A 14667-nucleotide genomic window follows, 5' to 3' on the forward strand; every position below is an offset into this window, starting at 1 on the left:
TAGCTTGGCTACCGTTTCCGCCGGCTCACCTCGTTTCGACCAAGACCGTTTTCGCTTGACGTTGTCGTGAGTGATCACTTCTCGTCACCAGTCACCAACTACTTCGAAAATGGGTCGATTTTGTTGCGATTTAGCAGCGCTTCACAGATGGAAATTTGGCCTATGAGTTTTTTTCGTTAACTCGTGTAGTACCCATACATCGAGTTCCTTCTTGAGACCAGCCTCATACAAATGATTCTAAACGGTTTTTTGTGCAATCTTCAGCCTGAGCAGAATCTGTATTGACCATCAATTCTTTGTTCATTCGACTGAATTGATAAAAGTTTTGTGAACTTTGCTCTTAATCTAAGTAGTAACTCCCCTAAGCAAAATTTTCCTGAGAAAGTAATAGATGCTAATGAAATGCAAAAATTATCGAAGCGTTTGATGCTACAATTACAAGATAAATCCCCTGGATTCATTCATTTCCATACATGGATTGAACCAATCCCTAGTTTTCCATTCTTGAGCCATTTCATTCAATTCCGCGAGAAGATTAGGATCTAGTCCCCTCCTGTCTTGACTTTAAGCTATTAGAATTTTCCAACAGGAGATAATCAAAGGCATTTGCATCAGAAATACCTTCGAGTGAATCTGCTCTGCGGTCTTGATGGTGAAGGAGATAAGTAACAACTCGGAGTCGAGAGGTCGAATGAAGTTACCTCATTTGTAAATATATAAAACTGCTCTACCCTCTCTCACATCTCTTTTCTGGAGTAGAACGTTCAGATTAAGTTGGAACCGCTGAATTTCCCTTTGTGGATACTTCAGCTGAGATTAAGAATAGAGGAGGAAAACATGTTTAGAATAATGATACATTCAATACCATTATTTCAACTGATAGAGATTGAAAAGAAAAAGTGAACATACCTCAATTCCTACAAAGCTAAAGGAAATCAGCATTTCTGTCAAAGAATTAATAAAGCTCTGAAATTAGCGAGCTCCTGAGTTCTTGTGCAGTTGCTAAGTTACAAAATTCATCCTGAGAACTTGATGATACTCAGAGTACTCATGTAATGGGTGTTTTTTTCGAGGTATATAACTTTAAGTTGGCATTACTGTTCAAGATGGCGAACGATTCAACAGCTGTCAAGTGATTTATTCTCAGTTTGGTTTGGCAATTCATCATGAATAGACTCACGCCTGAACAACGCTTGCAAATAGTGCAATTTTATTTCGAAAATAATGGTTCTGTGCGGAATACGTATCGCGCACTACGTCCATTTTATTTTGTTTAGCGATGAAGCGCACTTCTGGTTGAATGGCTACGTCAACAAACAAATCTGCCGCATTTGGAGTGAAGCTAATTCTCAAGTGCATGTCGAAATACTGTTACATCCAGAAAAACTGACTGTTTGGTGCGCTTTATGGGCTGGTGGAATCATTGGTCCGTACTTCTTCAAAAACGATGATGGCCAGAACGTTACAGTCAATGGTGATCGGTATAGAGCCATGATTACTAGTTTTCTCATTCCTGAATTGAACAACCATGATGTCCAGGAGCTGTGGTTCCAACAAGACGGCGCAACATGTCACACAGCTCATGCCACAATCGATTTATTGAAAGACACGTTTGAAGACAACATTCGCCGTGTTATTGCCGATATACGGAATGTTGGAAAAAGTCATCGAAAATTGGACGTCCAGATTGGACTACATCTGAGCCAGCCGTGGCGGTCATATGCCAGAAATGATATTTAAAATGTAATGCCACAAGATTAACTTGCGGATAAATAAAATTCATGTCAATCGAATAATCCATCGTTGTTTTATTGCAATTCAAAGTTCTATAGCTCTAAAGAAAACACTCTTTATAACAAAGTGTTCACCCTTTCAGATTCTGGTTTGCTCTGCTTCCAAATTCTAAGATCTCCTTTTTTGCGTGTGGACTTCTTTGACATCTGACGTTGTTGATATTCTTTATCTATATACGAAATTCTAAGAATATCTGAGTGATAGCTCTACACTACACGGATATTATGACAATTGTATTTATAAGCACAGAACAATGATAGGTGAGAACTGATAGCATTGGAATAGCTTTCTAGAACATAATACCATTTCCATTCAGATAACCACAAATTGTCCAGAAGTCGATGTATAGATTCAAGGCAATAATATTATTATTTCAGATTATTGTACTCAATATAATGTATACAAAGAGTTCATTTCAAAACGATAATATCGGCAACGTTCAGCGTATAAATGATGGTCTTATCTCAATAAAATGTATCGAATTATAACAATTTTATCAACAGTTAGGTATTCATGACAAATACTGAAATCAGTTCTTCGATATAAACAATTTGAAATAGAGATATCTGATGAATTGTAGGTATCTTGAAATTGTTGCAATTATTTCCTATATTTTATCTGGTCACTCTTTGCATTCTGATCGTTTTGTTTTGATTTATCCTATAAACTTCCCGTTGGATTTTTATCACCTAGTCGTCGATAAAAGTAGAAATATTGTGTGAGTCATCGATGAAGAGAACAAAGGCTTGATTCACCCAATATTTTTTTCAATTTATGTGACTTGAACTAGTCATGAAAATTATTTATTAGATTGAATGTAAATAAGGAACGAATGAGATATCAATTTCACAATTTTTATAGATTTGTGTCTATTCGTAAATGAAGTAGAGTTTGCCACCTGCTGTAATATAATAACTATTATATCTCGAAATGGTACTCGTTAAGAAAAGCTATCATTATTAACCCGCATTCTAAGAAATATACTTCATTCAGTAGACAATTAAGTTTTGGAGAAAAATAATCAATTTTAACAATATGAATATTATAACTCATCAAGTATTACATGGACAGTAAGTAGATAACCTAAACAATATAGACAAACATTAAGTTGACAAATTTACATTTCCAGAATTCTTCCATGCTGTAGTAAGCATTTTGGACCAGAAAACTTTTGAGTTTCTAGTGATTTCTACAGCTTTCATGCCATTTAGGTTACAGATGATACGCGGAGCATTCTTCTGCTTGAAACAGTTCCTCCTTCCAAGAATAAAATTTCGTAATTAATAAGGCTGTGGAAAAAACAAAGTAGGATGTCTTAGCTGCGATTTTTGGTCCTCCTGATCGTATACGTTGCAACCGATAGTCTCTTGATCAGGTGTTTAATATGTGCATGAAATTTTAGAGTCGGCTGCAGTATGACGCTCAGATACTTCAAAGTGGTATAGACTGTTGAAAGAGTCTGAAATGTGATATGTTTGGTTCTGTCTTTGTTCACTTTGAAGTTGTTCGAACTAAACCAGTTCTTCGCTTATTGACTTATTATCAGGGATTTAATCTCTAATTCCTCCTGATGTTCTCCCTTGTCCAAGAAGGATGAGTCATCAACGTACAAATATTGGGTACATTTGAGGGTAAGTCATTTATGTATAATAAAAATAGTATCGGTCCCAAAATGGACCCTTGAGGCACTCCGAACACTATCTCTTTCCATTCTTCCATAGTATGTCACGATCTATCGAGTCGAATGCTTTGCTCAAGTCAAACGCCATTAGTTCACATTTTTTACCCATGTTGAAACCATCGGCTATTTCAAGCAGAAAGTCTTAGAGAGTACCAAAAGAATTGTTAGGTTGTTTTTTGGTCCCTCTGTGGATAGACACTATTTTTGCCATTTTGAGCTGTTAAGTAAAGTAGCCGTCATTGAAACATCTGGTCAGTATCATACCGAGTGGTTCAGCTATACAAAGAAGAATCTTCTTGAGAAGAGTCGAGGATATCGACCGAAACCATATCAGGACAATCCGAAGGCTGTCCAAAACGATTTATACCAACTCCAAAACGCCGATTCGCCACTAAAATTTCCTTTCAATAAAATATAATCAACTGATTCACGTGCAAATTAAGTCATTCATTTGTTTTCCCCTGTTTGATTCAGCTCCTTTAATGGAATTGACCCCGGCGGCTAGAAAAGATTCCGAAAGCATCCTGAAGATGAAAAGGGTCGGAGGGTAGGCTAGAGTAGACAGATTTTCCGTCTAATGTCCCGGTCCAGTGTTTTATAGAGCGATCTTTGAATCGAGAAGTCCCCCTTTTTTCTCGTTCTCCTGAATTATTTCCCTTCAAGGGCGATCCCGGTATTAGCATAAAACGGGGCTTTATAACAAATTGGAGCCTTTTAGCGAGATGCATAATTACTTTAACCTATCTGCGGTGAGGCGAAACGTATAATGAAACGAAAAAATACCTGACAGTATTTAATTTGAAGAGACATTTGCATTTTTCTTGTAGCTGTTTTCTCCCTCTTTCTGTCCCACGTTTAATTCTTATAATTTGTCGGACTGGGTTCAGAAGGTTGGGCCGGAATTAAGCTCCTTTTTACGACATCTGAAGTTTCCTGCTGATTTTTCCTTTTTTGTTTCAGATACACTCGGGCTGTCAACCTCATTATGCGCTGGTGAGTTTGTACCCTTAACTATTTACTTCTTAATTAATTAGGATGGTCTTGCTTTTTGGTTTCATTCCGAGTGAGGAATTTAAATGTTGATATAAACTTGTAATTTGGTAGTGATATCCTGAATATTTCTTGGAAGTTAGTTATAACGGTGTTTTCAATAAGAATTATTCAATTTAAAATGGTTATAATGGCAACACTGTGCATTATTTTTTCGATATTTCTTATGTCATTTGTGTTTATGAGGTTATGCAATTTAATCGCTTCAATAACTTTCTGAAATTGTTAAATTATCATCCATGAAATCTTCTTAAATTTCTCTCAATATTCACAAATGAACAAGGATTTCAACAGGACCATTTTACAATTTCTAAACGTCGTTGAATCGTTTATCTTTCTATGGTTGAATGCCATAACCTCATTAATAAAAATGACATAAGAAATGTCAAAAAATAACACGCGGTGTTGGCATGAAAACCATTTTAAATCGTATAATTTCAATTGAATCGCCCCTTACATGGTAATCTACAATTCACAGGTCCAAAACGTGAAATTAGGCGGTCACCAAACATGTCTTTCAATAAATCGATTGTGGCACGAGCTGTGTGACATGTTGCGCCGTCTTGTTGGAACCACAGCTCCTAAACATCTTGGTTGTTCAATTCAGGAATGAAAAAGTAGTAATCATGGCTCTATACCGATCACCATTGACTGTAACGTTCTAGCCATCATCGTTTTTGAAGAAGTACAGACCAATGATTCCACCAGTCCATAAAGTGCACCAAACAGTCAGTTTTTCTGGATGTAACGGTGTTTCGACATACACTTGAGGATTAGCTCCACTCCAAATGCGGCAGTTTTGTTTGTTGACGTAGCCATTCAACCAGAAGTGCGCGATACGTATTCCGCACAGAACCATTATTTTCGAAATGAAATTGCACTATTTGCGATCGTTGTTCAGGCATGAGTCTATTCATGATGAATTGCCAAATCAAACTGAGAATAAATCACTTGACAGCTGTCTAATCGGTCGCCATCTTGAACAGTAATGCCAACTTAAAGTTATATACTTCGAAAAAAAACACCCGATACATCAAAATTTGAAATCTGAAAAATTAGGTTTATTTTCGATTTACTGCTCAAATTTTCTTTGGTTCTGAAGAGCCAACATCACAAAGTTTTCACGAGATTGTAATTGTTGTCATTGAGATATTGAGTATCGTTTTTTTAATATTTTTCATATGAATTTCTTCTGGCTCTGGAAATGTGATGAACGTGAACTTTGCATTGAGCCTCAAACTTTTATACCGCACATATGTGCGTTTCTATTGCATTTATTCTGATTCGGATTTCAAAATATGGAAAAAAGTCGACTGGAGCCATATCAGGAAAATGAGGTGGTTATACCATGGGTTTTGATGGGTTTTTGATTGGAAATCCGTTATTTTGTGTTATCGTGCTGCAGTATATTCTCATAAAGTGTAAAAATCTTAAAATACACTTTGAAATAGTAGTGTGTAAGTCTCAGGAAAAATTTCAAGCTGTAAAATCTTTCCAACAGTATTTTCTTGATGAGAATACATATACAGCATATCCCACATACCGAATGTTAGTTCTGCAAATCCTTCATTTCTACAAAAAGATTTTCTATAAGTATAGTTTCTTCGAATATCAACGTTTGTACGTCTTGAGAATAAAACGTCAGTAGACATTCTACGTCGTTGTTTGTGATCAATAAATCCACGTGTCTTGGCAGAAGAATTAATTGCATACTTTGGCTTCTAACGTTTCATTTCAGAAGTAAAATTATAGGTGAATTTACATATTTAAAATTCATTCATTTTACGCTGATATTTGGGTGGATTATGATCGTCGTAAATGCAAATGGATCACTCTGGAGTATGATAGTTTAATGGATGCACCGTAAATTTCATTTCGTCTTCGAGAATCAAACAAAAATCGTTGCCTCTTTGTCTATACCAGTTCTGATGTAGACTTTTAGAGAAATGTCCTACTTTTTGGAAGGTCTCCATCGATGAGACAACAAAATTTCCCACTCTGACGTAGGAATGGTTCATTAATTTTTAGGATTTTTCCGCAGTCTCATAATAAAAGCTTACTTTAACGTACACCAAATTATCCAATAAGGACCCATTTGGATGGCATGATTTCTAATTCTGATGATTGTTGAATATCGGGTGTCCCAAATTCGTTGTCCTGTAAGGGGATCTGTTAATTGTATTGTTACTTAATGAAATGCCTTTGTTTGTGGACTGTATATTTTATGTCATATGGCTTCTCCAGGATCCCAGAATCCCTTTGAGCTATAAAAAAATGAATGACACATTTTCGGGACCTATTTTTGAGATAATTAATTTGGTGAAAACCTCAACCCAATAAGTTCAAACGTTTTTAAGCTTTATATAGGAGAAAAATGGCGTAGAATTAAAATTTCTCATAACTTTTTTATTATTAGTGATATCAACATGAAACAAAAAACCTTCTAGAGGCACTTTTTTAAGTGGAATCCATTGCTGTTATCATTTATTTTATATTGTAATTGGTTTTGAAGATATAAAACAAACTTGTGTTTTTTTAAATGTAAACCATATGAATTTCTATAACAATATAACAATATTAAATCGCTCAATTTTTCCTCTTTCAAAAATTTATAACATGATATATGAATTGCTTGTCAAACTATTCAAATCATCAAAAGTTTCAGAGAGTGGAAGAGTCGATGTTAATTCTTCTATATCGCTGATATCAAACTTTTTGATAATATAATCATCGAAGTTCAGCTATATTCTATGAAAATTTGATACCTAATGATTTTGACATATGAAACAGTTAGATAGGACGTCAAATGCACAGCATGCTTGATTGAAAACTGAAAAATATGTATCGTTATGAAAAATCTGTATCATTATGGATTATTTATTATGGAATGGATTATGGATTATTTAAAAACGGTTGTAGAAAAAGGAATATAATTGGAAAAAATTAACGAGACTGGACGAAATACCTCCAAAAACGCCAAAGTACTTCCGAAACCTGAACTCCGGAGCCACCATAATCTCGGTCCAATCCAGATCCACGGGATCACAAAACCCCCAATGGAAGATTCTATTGACAAAGCATCCCTTGATGAACTTCCGCCGAATGGATTGGAAGGGTTAATTCGTTCCTCCACTTTCACTTAATTCCGGGAGCGTTTGTGAATTTTAAACAATATCCAGTTTTCTCCCGTTGTCAATATTATGATTCGTGAGTAGCATCTCATCTCAATTATGAATACATTAGAAGATGTGTACCGTATATTGGCGCTGGTAATGACAGTGGCGGGATGGGATGGCCCTACATCCTGTATTTTGGGATGAAGTTCGGTAACTCCTAGGTGAATACGTGAGAAGATTTGAGATACCCAGTAGGATATACTACTACTTAATTATTCGTCCACAAATGTCGAAAAGAGTCAATTCATAATGTTGAAATTTTATTTTCTCTATTTCAGTATCGTAATGAGTTCATGACAGTACTAAAAACAGTGCTGTTATGAACTCATTACAGCATTGTTTTCAGTTATATTTTTCGTTTTGTGGTTGATTATATTATATAATTTGGATGGAGTGAAATGATTTGCAATATTATTCGCAATTTCACTTGATTCTGGTGGTGTTAAATCGATTTCGTCAGACATAATTCACGAATTCAATGCATAAGTATCAATTATTTCACAATTTGAAACTTACGATTCAAACTGAAATTCCGTAATCTGTCAATTTTCGTAACAGTCACACCAACTGCCCAAATTCAAAAGTTACTAGGATGTAGAATGAAAATTTTTCATTGATTTATGACAATATTTCACAAGAATTGACTGAAATAGAGAAAATATCGTTTAATACTCGTTTCCGAACGCAATTCCAACACTCAAGCATTCGAAAATTAGCTCCTTCGTTGCCCGTTTTCGAATTTCGCAATCGTTTTGGAGTAGGAGCCCGTTCTGCAACTTGTTTCAGAATGAACTATTACAGAACATTATCTTCTTTAACAATAATAATCATGCTAAGAGGCACCAGACAAATCTCATATAGATATTCAACAAAGTTTTTTAATCGATATTCAACAGAATTTTGTACTTAGTTGAAATAGCATACCTAGGCGATAACCGTCTATAATCTAGATTCAAGACACTGGTGACTAGTAATATCTAGGTAGGTTCAGGGTCCGAGTATCTCGGTTGAGTTCATTAATAGGCAAAATCTGTTCAATATTGTTATATCCATATAAACTTCGGACTTCTCAATAATAGCTAATATACCAATCAAATCAATTCCATGCAAAAGTATGCCGCACACTTCATTAGGAAAAGTGGCCTCCTTTCAAATCGAATTTTAGATATGTTTTAGTCAATTATACAGTGTATTTGAAAATGGTTACAAATCGCCTGAGCGATATACAATCAAGAAATGTTTATGAATCCTTTTCTACACCTTATTCTACATCACATTCGAAAGTTATATTCGAAATATTTTTCAGTACGGAACATTTCGAAAATAACTTTTCTATTCTTTTGAAAGGAACACTCCGTATATTTTTTCGAATGTTATGTAGAATAAGGTGTAGAATAGGATTCATAAACATTTCTTGATTGAATATTGCTAAGGCGATTTGTAACCATTTTCATAATTAGAAAAATGTGAAAAATTGTAAGTAGATTCAATAAAAAATTCCTGTCAACTTTCTTGATCAGTTTATAAACATATCAACCTACTTATCAAAAAAGTATCATTAACATTATTTTACTTATCCTTATTGTGAATACAACACGTCCTCCACAGTCATCGATATCGCATCAATAAAACGAGTATTTATTACCAATAGTCCCCTTGTACGTACGCCACTGCTTCATCCGTTCTGGGAGAATGTTTACCCGTTACCCGAATACGTATACACATCAATTTCAATTCGAAATTGAATCATCCGTATACGCACATTTAATTGTACTCGTCATATCCACCTCTGCTGATGCTTTCAATTCTGTTGACTGTTTATATTTCCTACCCGAATAAATTTGTAATGTTTGGTTGATTTTCTAGAGTACCCTTATCCGATGCGGAAGGAGCTTGATTCTCTGATGTATTGTTCGATTTCGATCAGCTCTCTGTCGTTTCTAAGAACTGCGCTAGCGATATGTCGAAGTTTGCTAACAGAAATTTATGTAACGTTCAACCGTTCGATTAAGAAGTGAGTAGCTGAAATGTTATCTCACATCAGAACTAACAGGTACCCATCTTTGTTGGGGTTACATTATGTTCAACCACCAAGAGTGTCTATGGGATGTTATTGCGCAATATTAGGAAAATAACACGAGATCAAAAAAGGATTTTGGAAAAAAAAAGGTGAATTTGACTTGGACTCTCAACTTGGACTTTTTAATGCCTAAATTCAATGTGGAAAATAAAATTAAACCTGGCGTCTTTGATGAGAATCAGATTTAGAAATCGAATTAATAATATATTTTGGTCCATCGAGCCGGATTACTAAATAATCTTTTCAGTTTTATGAGCTTGAAACTTTCGCTTCGTACTTCCTAGTAATGGGTGTTTTTTTGAGGGATTGAGAACTTTGAATGATAATACAAGACAAAAATATTTTTGGAGTGAGTTTTTCATCATTATAATCTAGTAGATAATTTCATGACTTTTATTTTTGAATATGATTTTTGGTAAATGTTCTCCGCGGCTGCGAGTTACACAGTCCATTCGGTCAGTCCCACTTTTTCAACAATTTTCCGATAAATCTGGTCGTATAGCGGCTTGAATATTGGCTTCCGATGCGTCAAGAGTTGCTGGTTTTTCGGCATAATCCTATGACTCAACATAAACAGTAATCGATAGGCATTAAGTTGTTCGAACGAGAGGGCCAGTTAAAAATTCCTTCTCTTGAAATGACGTTGTCATTTCATTTCAACAAGTTGAGAACAGCGACGTATCGACATTTCGGCAGCAATATTCTCTTCGTTACGCATATTTCCTTGTCTTATTATATTATTGTCGTATAATCGAAAAGATTAAAATTTTTGCGAAAACGATCAATAACTGTACGAATTGCTTGCTTACTAGGCCGATTATGTTGGCCGTAAAATGGACCAAGGGCTTTATGAACTTCGCGAACATATTTATTTTTTAAAAGTATCTATGTTTCCACATTTCGGAAGCGTTTTCTAGCGTTAAACGATTCATCATGAATTGCCAAACTTAACTGAAGAGAATTGTCAACATGGTTTGACATTCTCAACTGTCAAACCATAGGTAACAACCATCGAAACTTCTTATACAGCTAAAAACTTAAGTAGTAGTATATTAGCGATTTAGGTAAAACATCCAGTCACTAGTATATTCTGGTCCTTCGAGTCTAATCACTAAATAATCGTATGAGATTGAAATTTTCACTTTATATTTGCAACTTTGAGTAAGTCATTTGCGAGGTTAATTGTCTGTAAAATATTCAAATTAAAAAAAAATTAACGTTTAATAGGACACCTGTATACGTTTAAAAAAATGGAAGACAAGGAAGGCGTTGGTATTTCGAATGCGGTAGCTGGAAAAAAAATTAACAGACAGCAATTTGGATTTGAGTTTATTGAAAAATCATTTCAATGAGTAGTTAGATACACACAATAATTTCTTCTTCTTACTCCTACCATTCTGATAACCACTTACTCATCTTCTGAATTATCAGTCAGCCAATCCCGAAGAAAACCACCAAATATTCCGTCCAACTTTCCAGACGAAAATCCCTATACTATTGGAAAACCGAATACGTTAAAATCCCGAAGTCTGGGACCTCATTAACCTCCCGATTATCAATCAAACCTCTCCCAATTCATACTTCATTCGCACCTTCATCTCCGACCAGCCCATAAGCTGCCCCTCCTACCACCCCCCGCCTAGCATCTCCCCCTCTCCTCACGTAGCCTCTTACGCGCCGCGACAAGAGCGTCCGACCCCATAAAAACCTCTCCAAGGCCCGTGTCATCCTTTATATTCTATTTGCATACCGTGGCCGGAGATGTCTGAGTCGGCAACACGAAAAAGGTGTTACTGCGGAGCCGGCGAAACGGCTAGAGGAGACGCAGCCTTGGAATATATACCGATAAAATTAATGAACTCCTGTCCAGGCCTGGGTAATCCAGTTTTCTGGCAATTTGCTGCACCCGTATTCTTTATTAAGTCGGAGGCAATAACTCCGACTCACCTCGTTCTTTTCCGCCCTCAAACGCTTTGTCCCGTTCCGAATCCGAGGTGGAGGACCAGCGGAGAGACGAAAGATTACTTATGCTGGCGAATGGAGGGGATGTCTGTGTGTCCGCGGAGGGGGAGATGTGGAATTGCCTATTTTTCATTTTAGGAGTTTGACGGTGTGGACTTGTCTATGCTAATTTGATAGTTTTCGGTTTCGGTTGGTTCTGGGGAGTAGGTTTGATAAGAGAAGAAGGGGGATGAGGATCTCTTTCGCACTTTGAATTGGATTCTGAAGGCTATCTAGTTTGAAAATTGAAATGAGGTGTTATAAAGACCGGTACAATTGCGATTCACTCTCATCCTGGATTAAAATATACAATTTCTGTTACTATAAACTTCTTGGGTATCTAATTAAATAATGTTTTGTTCAACTCTACAATCTAGTAGTAATAAGTCAATTTCAATGCTTCATAAAAAGTGTTACCATAATCCAAAATAAGTCAAATATGCGCCGTTCTGTTCGATAACTCATTGCCATTGAATCCAACTTGATAATGTTCATCTTATAAAAGGCATTGTCCCTATGGACAACCAATTTGTAAAGTCCATCATTGAGGCCAAGTACCCCCAAGCGCGTAGGCCGTTGATAGGAACAGATGGAAGTCACATGGTGCCAGATCCAAACTATAGAGTTGATGCATAAGAACTCTTCATCCGAGCTCCTGTAGCTTCTGGTGCGAAATCAAAGATCAGTGCAGCATTTTTCTGATGAAACACGATTCCTCTCCTATTCACCAAAGCCTTCTGTTCGATCGCGAGCTTCAAATAGTCGAGTTGTATTACCATAGAGAAGCAAAACCACCAAACACACAGCAACACCTTCCTGTAGTATATCAATTCAGGCTTGGTCACGGCCTGAGCCACTTAGTGAAATTTGGACCATAATCTTTGTCTTTACATTGTTGTAATTAACCCATTTTTCATCTCCAATCACCATCCGTTTCAGAAATTGATCGATTTTGTTGCGATTCAGCTGCAATTAGCAGATAGAAATGCAGTCCATGAGGTTTTTTTTTCGTTATAACGTGTGGAAGTGGAACCCAAAGATCTAGCTTCTTTTTAATCTAGCCTTCTACAAATGGTCCAAACCGATCATTTATGATCTATGCTCGTGTGCTATGCTACGACTGCTAACATGACTGTTAATATCGATATTCACCATGGTTTTATCTTACTCATTTGAATAATATGGTAATTTTCTTCACCAAAAGATTCCTAGATCTGTTCACCAAACTTGATGTTACTAAATTGTACATAACCTCCACCGATCTTTTAGAACTACTACTTAGTCCATCAAAAAAGTTAATGGGCACTTTTGAGCCTTCAACGGGCTTTGAAACTTTAAAGTCCCTAGATCTCTTCTCTCAACAAGTAACGTATTTACGGATGGACGAAGGGTACCACTATAATATTAATTTGGTGATTTGTTTTCAGTCAATGGTTTTGGCGTGCCTCTTTTATTGAAAAATTGAGGTGATTCATCCGAAAACGACTAATTAAATCATAATCATTAAGCAATTCAATTGTTCCTTATTCACCTTGCACTCCCTCTTAGAGAAAGTGGGGTGTAAAGCCAAATGAACTTCAGGAATATACTTCAAATGGCTCATTTTGTCGTAGTATCATGCAGCTTTTGGCTCTATCAACGGACGTGCGAAGGGTCATCACATTTTGAGTTAACAAAATTAGTTGTGACGAAATTGAAACGGTCAGAACGAGCATGCAAAAAATACAGCATTACAGTTATAATTCATATATCAATTAGGAGATTCTGCCTCTTTCTGTTAAAAAACTTCGGGAATATCGAAGTGCAAGATAATAGAATCATCAAATCAACCCTAAGACGGCAAGGAATCTCAGCCAGCCACTCACCCCATAATGTCGCCGAATTACACCTGGCAACTCGTTAAAAACTTCCCCCAAATTACTTGAGCACATTAAAAGTCATCATAATCGACTCAAGGAAAAACCAAACGGACTCTTTTTCCCCGCTAATGGATAATTCGGGGACGGGGTCCAAATTCCAAATTGCGAAAGAATGAGGAAGGAAAGAGCAACCCTTTTGTGGGCGTCGTCGGGCGCCGACTTCAGAAATTGCATTACTTATGCCGAAGGCAATTAATTTGTCCAAGATTAGCCATGCATCCTGGTACCTCTTGAGCCGCGGTGCTCGACTTCTTTTAATTAAGTTTAATTAACGTTACCAAAGTCCGCTACGGCTTACTGGGAAACGCCGTTATGTCCCTGTCAAGACAGGTTTGGACTCAAGAAATCTGCCTTTCCTTAGAGGGATCTCCACGAAGGGGGAATCTTCAATCAAACAAAACTCTGAAAATAATGGATTAAGAGATGTTAAATTCATATATTGACTTAATCATATCCTTGCAAGAAAATTATGTTATTCTTCTTTATAACGAAGAAAACGCTCTCCAGTGAATTGTAAAAAAAAATCAAAAGACACTATTGCCGATATGGTCGAAAATAATTATCTACTGAATATTGCATCCAAACCGATGAAATATAGTAAATATAATATAGTAAAATACAATCAGGAGTTTATGAGTAAACATGTTTAACTTGCAATATGGAATACATAGGACAGAAAAGACGTACATTCAAAACTGAATTTAATGAACTTCGAATAGATTTTAGCAAAAAAAAACCATTTTTCTCATTGCAACATATTGCATAGATAATGATCCTTCATTCCCAACAATTAGAAACATGAAAATTGTTTTTATTATTGTTGTGTTATTCCAAAACATTCAACAGAAGATTACTGAAATATTTTTCATTATTCAACCCAAATTCTAAAAATCAAAAACAAAGGACAAGGCCTTCTCATACCGTTATCAAAAGGAGATCTTGGTTTTGTTGTCGTGACTTTCATTG

The 14667-nt window shown here is 36.1% G+C and overlaps 1 protein-coding gene across 2 annotated transcripts in view; it reads left to right on the forward strand.

Moving 5' to 3' along the window:
- Nucleotides 1–14667, forward strand: part of LOC123674462 (zinc finger protein 1) — a 524422-nt gene that overhangs the window by 445525 nt on the left and 64230 nt on the right. For both annotated transcript variants that reach the window (XM_045609332.1, XM_045609333.1), the window contains exon 3: nt 4436–4468. In XM_045609332.1, the coding sequence (XP_045465288.1) occupies nt 4436–4468 (33 nt within the window). The remainder of the gene's footprint in view (nt 1–4435; nt 4469–14667) is intronic.

Source organism: Harmonia axyridis, chromosome 3, assembly GCF_914767665.1.
Source record: "Harmonia axyridis chromosome 3, icHarAxyr1.1, whole genome shotgun sequence".
NCBI lineage: Eukaryota > Metazoa > Arthropoda > Insecta > Coleoptera > Coccinellidae > Harmonia > Harmonia axyridis.